This window comes from Oncorhynchus clarkii, chromosome 3 (assembly GCF_045791955.1).
Source record: "Oncorhynchus clarkii lewisi isolate Uvic-CL-2024 chromosome 3, UVic_Ocla_1.0, whole genome shotgun sequence".
Classification (NCBI taxonomy): Eukaryota; Metazoa; Chordata; class Actinopteri; order Salmoniformes; family Salmonidae; genus Oncorhynchus; species Oncorhynchus clarkii.
The window spans coordinates 24,858,182-24,869,174 of record NC_092149.1 but is presented as its reverse complement, the minus strand read 5'-3'; the positions used below and the strand labels follow the sequence as shown (position 1 = coordinate 24,869,174).

The window sequence follows — 10,993 nt, the reverse complement described above, 5'->3', positions numbered from 1 at the left end:
CTTTCAAGAGAAGGCAGGCTGTGCACACTGCCCACAAAATGAGGAGGAACTGAGCTGCACTTCCTAACCTCATGACCACATTAGAGACACGTATTTCCCTCAGATTACACAGATCCACAAAGAATTTGAAAACAAACCTGATTTTGATAAACTCCCATATCTACTGGGGAAATACCAGTGTGCCATCACAGCAGCAAGATTTGTGACCTGTTGCCACAAGAAAAGGGCAACCAGTAAAGAACAAACACCATTGTAAATACAACCTATATTTATGCTTATTTATTTTTCCTTATGTACTTTAACCATTTGCACATCGTTACCACAGTGTATATATATGTAATGTCTTTATTCTTTTGGAACTTCGGTGAGTGTAATGTTTACTGATAATTTGTATTGTTTATTTCACTTTTGTATATTATCTACTTCACTTGCTTTGGCAATGTTAAAGACCATTGAATTTAGAGAAAGAGAGAGAGAGAGGAGAGAGAGAAAGAGAAAGAGAGAGAGAGCGAGAGAGAGAGCGAGAGAGAGACCTGCTGCTACCAGAAAAGGGCAACCAGTGAAGAACACCACTGAAATTACTACCCATATTTATGTTTATTTATTTACCCTTTTTTACTTAAACTTTTTTCATTTTGTCACAACACTATATAGACATATGAATTGTCTTTATTCTTTTGGAACTTCTGAGTGTAATGTTGACTGTTCCTTTTGTATTTTTACTTCACTTTTGTGTATTATCTATTTCACTTGCTTTGGCAATATAGACATATGTTTCCCATGCCAATAAAGCCCCTTGAATTGAGAGAGATTTTATTTGAGTTATTCAGATCCCCATTAGCCGATGCCAATGGCGACAGCTAGTCTTACTGGGATACGACACATAACGAAACATACTTAATTGATAAAATACTTTACAATTTACATACATTTCAAAACATTAACATGTAGTGTGTGTGTGTGTGTGTGTGTGTGAAGGGGGGGAGGGGGAGAGAGACATGCTGAAATGTTCTGTCTGCAGACATAGCACGCAGCTGCAAAAATAGACACTTCCATACACAGCAAACTTCTCCCAAAATCAGTAGATTACAGCCCCATGCTCGTTCCCATGTAAATCAGGCCCCGGGGTCTCAGGTCTCAGCCTGGAGTAAGCATGTGGGTGCTAAGAAGTGGAGCAGGGACCCTGGAAAGTTGACAGTATTGCTCAGGTTTTATTTCAGTTCTAGCCCTTTGGCGTAACCTTATTTTGGTCCATTGTGTCACTATTTTGTAGCTTTTCAAACTGTAAATCTATATGATACTTACATAGTGGTCCTGTATGGCTCAGTTGGTAGAGTGTGGCGCTTGTACCACTAGGGTTGTGGGTTTGATTCCCTGGACCACACATATGTAAAAATGTATGCACACATAACTGTAGCCTCTTTGGATAAAAGCGTATGCTAAAAGGCATATATCATTATTACGTCAAGCTACTGTAAATCAATGAGTCGGAAGTAAGCATACACGATAGAATTACATAAAATCATATGGAACTGTAGGATTTTGGGGTACACTACAAAATGTACAGTTGTTTTTCAATTTCATAATCTCCTATTGGCCCCGTTGCATAAAAGTTTAATCAAGAGTTCAATGCTCTGGAGTTACCTTTCCTTACTCATATGCAGTGTTTTGGTATTTCCTCCTCCAAGCACTGTGTTGCAATAGGCCTACGGGGGTTACAGGTCCCGCACTAACCTTTGTGGTGAGCATAATTTCCTTCATATAATTGTGCAAATGTGGCCATTGTGCTATTAATATGCCACAGTATGTGATTTATCAATCTGATTATTCTAGTAAGACACCTAAAATATGATTTACTGCATGAACTCAAAAAATTTGAAATAATTAAAGGAGTCTGTAGTGCAAAAGGTTGTACTGTAAGTCTGGAACTTTCCCCTGTTGAGCCTGCCTAATGACGGGGCGGGGAAGACAAAGGACCCGTCCCGGACCTGCAGTATCTGGGTGAAAAGAACAACAGTGGCGACCCTGCCAAACACCCCACAATATAAAAGGGCATTGTACACATACAACATCAAGTCACACTTTGGATCAGATCTCCTCCTTGTAACATTATTCATGCATTAGGCCCATGTGAACATAACCTCTGTCACAGACTTTGCCAATCTTGGGAGCCGAGGCTGATGTGAACATGGTTGCATTTGCTCTTCCCAAGTTTTTAATTACAAGGATGTTCAGGCATTTCGCTGCAAATTTGATACCTGATGAAAACTGTGTATGTGATAAATAAAATGTGATATTGCAGGAATCTTATTTGCAAAAGTAACACATGGAAATGGTGTTAAAACAAAGTATTGATAGCCATCATCCTTCTCAACCATGAATGCTGTGAGTTAACCACTACCTTCTTCTATGCTGTGTCATGAGCTGCCAGTAAGTCTTGATTTAGAAAGAGATTTGTTTTTCTGCATTAAAGGTTGTGGCGGCGGTTGGCTTGGAACCAACCAAGCACTCTGTCTTTCTGCAGTTAGTTTCGTAAGACAGAATGGCCACAAATGAGCAGGAATTCTGACCGACAGAGGGCCTGTGGGTCAGCAGGAATTTACAGACCTACAGTGTGTAGAGGATTACACTCTCTGGTAGCGTCCCAAATTACACCCTATTCCCTTTACAGAGCACTACTTTTAACCATGGCCCATAGGGTAGTAGTTTACTATACAGGGAATAGGGTGCCATTTGGGAAACATACTTTCTCTCTCTGTAGATAGTGAAATCTGGATCGCATGGCAGACAGACACAGAAACCCAATCCCCAGATCACCTACTTTTTGTGGGCCTGCCCGGCCTTTGAGAGATCGATCAGGCAAGGCATAGCAGGGAGCCTGTGAAGCTGAAGCGAGGGGACATTGTGGTCCCATTGTCGATCTCAGTTCTCTCACTAACCCATTCCCCTTGGCCCTAACTGTGTAGATCTGTAAGATGGAATCAATATAGTGTAATAAACCACCACTACCCTGATTATACCTATCCAGACTGTTCAGATCTGCAAACGTTGAAAGGTTAGGGCCCAGGAGGCAATGTATAGGATTTTTGGGGAAACCTTAACGTAGGGTCAGGGAATACAGTTTAGGTAAAGCTACATGCCAGTTATATCCACATGATGAGTCATGGTTCAGAGTAGCTTGGAATAGTTGGGAGAGCTCTGATGTGGCAATCCTCTCAAAACAACATATAAGCCTGGTGGCATCATAAGAAAGAGGTCTGTTTGGCTTCCAGATTTCAAAAGGACAACAATAACCACAGCCAACAACCAAATGAGAAACACATCTACTGCATGTTAGATTAGCTGCACCATGACTCAAGAGCTTTCTACACTACCAAACGATCAATACATACAGTTGAAGTCGGAAGTTTACATACACTTAGGTTGGGGTAATTAAAACTCATTTCACAACCGCTCCACAAATTTCTTGTTAACAAACTATAGTTTTGCAAGTCGGTTAGGGCATCTACTTTGTGCATGACACAAGTCATTTTTCCAACAATTGCTTACAGACAGATTATTTCACTTATAATTCACTGTATCACAATTCCAGTGGGTCAAAAGTTTACATACACTAAGTTGACTGTGCCTTTAAACAGCTTGAAAAATTCCATAAAATGATGGCATGGCTTTAGAAGCTTCTGATAGGCTCATAGACATAATTTGAATCAATTGGAGGTGTACCTGTGGATGTATTTCAAGACCTACCTTCAAACTCAGTGCCTCTTTGCTTGACATCATGGGAAAATCAAAAGAAATCAGCCAAGACCTCAGAAAAAAAAAAATTGTAGACCACATGTCTGGTTCATCCTTGGGAGCAATTTACAAACGCCTGAAGATACCATGTTCATCTGTACAAACAATAGTACGCAAGTATAAACACCATGGGACCACGCAGCCGTCATACTGCTCAGGAAGGAGACGCGTTCTGTCTCATAGAGATGAGCGTACTTTGGTGCAAAAAGTGCAAATGAATCCCAGAACAACAGCAAAGGACCTTGTGAAGATTCTGGAGGAAACAGGTATAATAAAAGTATCTATATCCACAGTAAAACAAGTCCTATATCGACATAACCTGAAAGGCCACTCAGCAAGGAACAAGCCACTGCTCCAAAACCGCCATTAAAAAGCCAGACTACGGTTTGCAACTGCACATGGGGACAAAGATGGTACTTTTTGGAGAAATGTCCTCTGGTCTGATGAAACAAAAATAGAACTGTTTGGCCATAATGACCATCATTATGTTTGGAGGAAAAAGGGGGAGGCTTGCAAGCCGAAGAACACCATCCCAATCGTGAAGCACAGGGGTGGCAGCATCATGTTGTGGGGGTGCTTTGCTGCAGGAGGGACTGGTGCACTTCAAACTAGATGGCTTCATGAGGATGGAAAATTATCTGGATATATTGAAGCAACATCTTAAGACATCAGTCAGGAAGTTAAAGCTTGGTCGCAAATGGGTCTTCCAAATGGACAATGACCCCAAGCATACTTCCAAAGTTGTGGCAAAATGGCTTACGGGCAACAAAGTCAAGGTATTGGAGTGGCCATCGCAAAGTCCTGACCTCAATCCTATAGAAAATGTGTGGGCAGAACTGAAAAAGTGTGTGCGAGCAAGGAGGCCTACAAACCTGACTCAGTTACTACAGCAGTGTCAGGAGGAATGGGCCAAAATTCACCCAACTTATTGTGGGACGCTTGTGGAAGGCTACCCGAAATGTTTGACCCAAGTTCAACAATTTAAAGGCAACTGCTACTAAATACTAATTGAGTGTGTGTAAACTTGTGACCCACTGGGAATGAGATGAAAGAAATAAAAGCTGAAATCTTAAAATAAAAGTGGTGATCCTAAGTGACCTAAGACAGGGAATTTGTACTAGGATTAAATGTCAGGAATTGTGAAAAACTGAGTTTAAATGTATCTGGCTAAGGTGTATGTAAACTTCTGACTTCAACTGTACACATACACACATAATGTTCCCCTGCCGAGTTCATTGTTCAGAGTTCAAGCTCATTGTTACATTGTACTTACACTGTATTTAGGATTAGGGTGAGGGATATGGTTAGGATTAGGGTTGCAAAGGGTCGGAAACTTTCTTGTAAATTTACGGAAATGTTCCATGGGAAGTGAAGCCCTGGAATTTGGGGAATTTTGCTTAAATTCATTTTAAAAAGTTGACTTATAACACTACATTTTGTGGGATACACATAAGACAATTCTAGTTGTTGTGACATATTTTGGTTAAACTATCCCCAGTTCAATGGAATTGCAACCCTCTGCATGTACAGTGCACTCTTCCATCACATGTACAGCTGATTCTCAAGATCTTGCACACTAATGAGATGCTATTGAGCCCACACTACTACACTGTCTGAGCCAATGACTACATGCTTTCTGGTAAGTTTTGAATGCAATACTGGGTGGGGTAAATATATTTTATATGACATATATATTTTTTGTTAACTAGTAAGTAGTAGCCTACATCAAAGTGTGTTTAAATCATTTCTAACTTGTTAACAATTTCTGTTAGTTTTTGCTACCAGGTGGGTTTTAGCTTGATTGAGCCTGCTATCTGAGGAGTGTTAATTCAACTGTTTCCATAAGTTTCATTTTAAAACATTTATCTTACAAAGGTGTTGTTTAATCTAACTGCTTATCTATTTATCTGTACATGGAAATGTACTTGTATTTTTTTTACAAATGTTTTCTTTACAGGAAAATGCCACGAGCACTATCTGATGTGTGGAGACATTTCACTGCAGCTAATGTAGAAGGAAAAGCTGTGTACATTTGCAAATACTGTGTCAAATCATATGTGAAGAATGCAACAAAGATGCAGAATCATCTGGCCAAGTGCATAAAATTCTCTCAGCACTCACATCAAGCAACCTCTGACAAAAGTCCCTCTACTTCTATTTGAGGTGAAAATGATGAATCAGATACCTTATCGATAATAACAGCTCATGGTCCTCCTAGAATCAGATGTTTTTTGACTCAATGGAGGAACGTAGTTAGAGAAATGCTGATGAATGTCTTGCTCGAGCTGTGTATGCAACTGGTTCACCTCTGATGCTCACAGGCAACGTGTATTGGAAGAGATTTCTGAATGTTCTTCGCCCAGCATACACTCCTCCAACCAGACATGCTTTATCTACTCATTTGCTAGTTGCAGAGTTCAACAGAGTTCAAGTGAAGGTCAAGCAAATCATAGAGAAAGCAGACTGTATTGCAATCATCTCTGATGGGTGGTCGAATGTTCGTGGGCAATGAATAATTAACTACATCATCTCCATCCCTCAACCAGTATTCTACATGAGCACAGACACGGGACAACAGACACACCGGTCTCTACATTGCAGATGAGCTGAAGGCAGTCATTAATGACCTTGGACCACAGAAGGAATTTGCACTGTGAACATCAAGTCTGCTTGCTCTAAAGTGGAGGAGTCCTACCCTCACATCACACCCATTGGTTGTGCTGCTCATGCATTGAATCTGCTCCCCAAGCACATCATGGCACTGAAAACTATGGATACACTCTACAAAGAGCCAAGGAAATGGTTAGGTATTTCAAGCTTTAGCAGCAATCTATCTCACCAAGCAAAGTGAGAAGAATAAGAGCACCACATTGAAGCTGTCCAATAACACCCGTTGGGGTAGTGTTGTCATCATGTTTGACAGTCTCCTGGAGGGGAAAGAGTCTCTCCAAGAAATGGCCATATCACAGTCTGCCGATATGGACAGCCCCATCAAGAGGATCCTCCTCGATTATGCATTTTGGGAGACAGTGGTAAGCAGCCTGAAACTCCTGAAACCTATAGCAGTTTCCATTGCATGGATTGAGGGAGACGATGCCATCTTGTCTGAAGTTCAGACTCTGCTTGCAGATGTAAGAGAAGAAATCCGTACTGCCCTGCCCACTTCACTGTTGCTTCAAGCAGAGGAAACTGCAGTTCTGAAATACATCAAAAGCGTGAAGACTTCTGCCTGAAGCCCATACACGCCGCAGTGTACATGTTGGACGCCAAGTATGCTGGCAAGAGCATCCTGTCTGGTGCATAGATCAACAAGGTCTATGGTGTCATCACTACCATGTTTCGCAACCTTGGCCTGGATGAGGGCAAGGTTCTTGGCAGTCTGGCGAAGTACACTTCCAAGCAAGGCATTTGGGATGGAGATGCAATATGGCAGTCGTGCCAACATATCTCATCAGCCACCTGATGGAAGGGACTTTGTGGATCTGAGGCTCTTTCCCCTGTTGCCTCCATCCTCCTCCAAATCCCACCAACATCAGTCACCTCGGAGAGCAACTAGTCCTTTTTGGGAACACACACACCAAAGCACGCAACAGGCTGACCAATACAAGGGTTGAAAAATTGTTGGCCATCCAGGCAAATTTGAGGCTTTTTGAGCCTGACAACGAGCCATCCTCAACAAGTTTGGAAAATGACAGTGAAGATGAGGCCTCAGAGTCTGATGTTCAAGAGGTGGACATTGAGGAGGTCCAGGGAGAAGACATGGAAGCCTGAGAGGAAGACAACCAAAGCTTTCGTTTCTAGATGAATGTTGAAAACGTTTTGGGGAGATGCCATTCAATATTCCCTTTCTTTTGTTGGTCAGTGAATTCATCCCATGTGAAGAGACAACTGATTTAATTCAAGTTCAAATTAGTTATTTACATTTCTTTTGGAAGGATTTAATAATTTGCAATTATGTATACTTATGATAAGGTTTATGTCTGTCTCCATATGATATGATAAATATATAATACTATTAATTCGCATATATTTCCGTTAATTCCAATTTTTCCCGTTAATTCCCACGGAAAATTTCCACCTCTGAATATTCCCCAAAATGTGCAACCCCAATCTTAGTTTGGATTAGGGTTACTGCAAGTAGTTACACTGTACTTACATTATAGCTACAGTGTAATTTCAAGAGCACCTTCAGACAGTATTCATGATCAATGTACAGAAGAAAAAAAACTGTTGCATGGTTACAAAAATCATTTATTGAAAAAAAAGACAAAATTGCAGATCAAATAAAATGTGAAATTCTTCCAAAAACACAAAAAAGCAACAGCTTATAAAACTCAATTTTATTGGATTCATATTATTCTGTTTAATTTCCAATTTTAACAACAGTTATTAATGTAATAATTGATCTGTAGTTTACAAAATATACAACATTCTAGCCTCAAACTCAACTCAGGACCTCAAAGACAGTTCCTTTGTTTTTTTCCATTGTTCCTCTCTAATCAGTGACTGATTTAGACCTGGGACACTAGGTGGGTGCAGTTCATTATCAGGTAACACAGAAAACCAGCAGTCTCCAGACCTCGTAGGGTAAGAGTTGACCCCTGATCTAGAACATAAGTAAACATCTAAACTGAATTTTAAGGAGCTGGACAACCTATGAATCCATCTTTTGACAGACCAGTCTAGAATCTTGTGGTCCCTATTTTCATGCTTTACACTGGTTGGCTCTTTAAGTCTATCATTCAGTCATTCTGATCAATATTGATAGTACTTCATTTATAAAATATTATAATATTCACTTTTGCTTTCTTTCAACTACAATAGTAATGCCATAAAACATCTAGAGAGACAAGCTCATGTACAGTACTGCACATCAGATCTACTGTTGAATACAACAACAAAAAGCTGTGCATTGGAGCCCCATGCAAACAACATAGAACACTTTGTGATTAAATAAACAATAAAATCATAGCAAATAGTCAGACTTTTTTCCTGAAAATTGAATAAAAGCCCATACCTCTTGTTTGTTACTCATATATCTATTGATTAGTAAACTATTTTACTAAGTCATGGTGATATTATTCACCAATAGTTACACAAACAGAAATGCTTCAAAAATGATTTTGTAATGTCAAGAAAGGATATGTTAGTAGTCTTTTCTCTGAAGATTCAAATAAATATATTAAGAGGCATTATAAATCAAAGAATAAAAACATGTAAAGGTTGAACAACAGCATAGACGAGATCTAAATACCCAGAGCTTTGCAAAATAAACTAAGATGCGTTCGAAATGGTACCCTATTCCTTATATAGTGCACTACTTTTGTCTAGGGCCCATAGGGCTTTGGTCAAAAGTAGTGTACTATTTAGGATACATACCTAATCACCCACCACCTGGAGAGGAGAGTCCCTTGGAGCCAAATTTTGTCATCCTTGGCCGGTGTTACTCATTGCACTATATCAAGGAGTCTGATCCACTGCATCCTACAACATGGAATATATAATATGTAATAATCAAATATAACACTGACAGTAAGACAGCATGAGGCATCAATTCCATGTGGACAAGTATTAAAACGTTTTTAAAAAATAAAATAACAAAAATTATTTCCTAAGATTATTATCATCAGCAAGAGCAGCTAATAAATATTCCAAAGCAACAAAAATTATTGGCACATGCTTTTGTACATTGATTCATCTTTCCAATTATTGCAACTATTAAAGTACAAATAACTGGATACATATACATAACGACAATGATAAATTAAGGTGAAAGATAACATATATTATTTGGCTGCCAATGATGATTCTAATCAGACTGCAAGATGTTCTGGAATCATTCTGGAAGATTCTTTATTGTCCTTGTGAGAGCGATGATGCTGCTTGTATAGTACCAAGTCTACCGTTCACTTGGACTGTTTTTGTGGGGGCATTGACCTGAATAAAATAGATGAAACATGAAAACCAGTGTTATTTTTGTACCAATTAAAAAATACCTGACATTGAGTTAATTAAAGTTAAGAGTTCAGATTATGCAAGAAGTAGACTATTTTGTGAAGAATGGAAGTGTTTTTATTGTATTTGTCTCATTGGTTAATCTAACGGAACAATACATTGCTCAAGCTGCACAGCACCACAGACTGTGGAACTACGTGATGGAACCTTGGTCTCCAGCTAGCACAGAATGTTTCCCAGGAGTTCTTTGTTCCGTCACAGACATGTTGCAACAAAAGACAAGGTGATACTAGGTGAGAAATGGTGGGTAGTCGCCTGGCTGGTGAGTTCCCATGTGAGTGCATGCACAAAAGGTCATTTATGATCACCTCCATTTGCTCTATCTGAAAACGTGGAATTGACAACCTGTAACTTGATGACTAAACTCGCTCCCAATAACGGTCTCCCTCTTTTGTGGTGTTGCTAATGTATTGTTAGTGTGGTATCCTGCAGTACAGAAGATACTCTACCTTCTTCAGGCGCTCAGCTGCAGAGCCAGATCGGATGGCCTCCAGCATTGCATCCCGGGCCAGAGCGGGATTCCCCCCAGCCCCCGGGGGCTGCCCCATCATAGTGGGCTTGGGCTGAGTGGAGGGAGGGGCAGGAGGAGGAGGGAGCATAGAGGGGGGTGGAGGTGGCGGAGGCACAAATGGAGGAGGGGGAGGCATGGCAGGGAAGGCATCACACAGAGCTCTGTTCTCCTCCTCAGTCTTCCTGAACTTGTCAAGCTCCTCTGCAGCCTGGGATATGGTCTGTGGAGCGTAGAGAGGGGAACAATGGCAGTCCAGATACATAGACCCACTTGACGGCTGCTTCCACATGCACGCACGCACACACACAACTTCCCTCTTATACTTTGTTAACCCCAGTGGTTTACTAGGCAGCAAAACAAAGGTTAAAAGGCATTTCAAACAGCTTTGCTCTAAGTTAAGCTGTCGCTAGCCTGGATCTACTTTAGCTCCACCAACTGAATTTAACAGGTAGCTAAGGAATAGAATCAGGAACTCCAATCAAAAATTCCATTATTTTTTATCAAACCTAAATTCCACGTTATTGCCCTGAGAACCTGATTTAGTAATGCACATTTCTGAGATTCCTGCTGGTGAGCTGGGCAGGAACATTCTAGAGCTCACCACATCGGGCCTCCCTCACAACTACACATTTCCTCCTCTCATTTCACCATGGTCCTTACATGAAAACAAAC

General features: G+C 40.5%; 1 protein-coding gene across 3 annotated transcripts in view; it reads right to left on the bottom strand.

Annotated features, from left to right (window-relative positions):
- Positions 1–8,028: 8,028 nt before the first annotated feature.
- LOC139391648 (protein cordon-bleu-like) overlaps positions 8,029–10,993 on the bottom strand; it is a 69,679-nt gene continuing 66,714 nt past the window's right edge. For all 3 annotated transcript variants that reach the window (XM_071139043.1, XM_071139053.1, XM_071139062.1), the window contains 2 exons: positions 10,260–10,541; positions 8,029–9,732 (listed from right to left, as the gene is read on the bottom strand). In XM_071139043.1, coding sequence (XP_070995144.1) covers positions 9,649–9,732; positions 10,260–10,541 — 366 coding nt within the window. In that variant the 3' untranslated portion in view covers positions 8,029–9,648. The remainder of the gene's footprint in view (positions 9,733–10,259; positions 10,542–10,993) is intronic.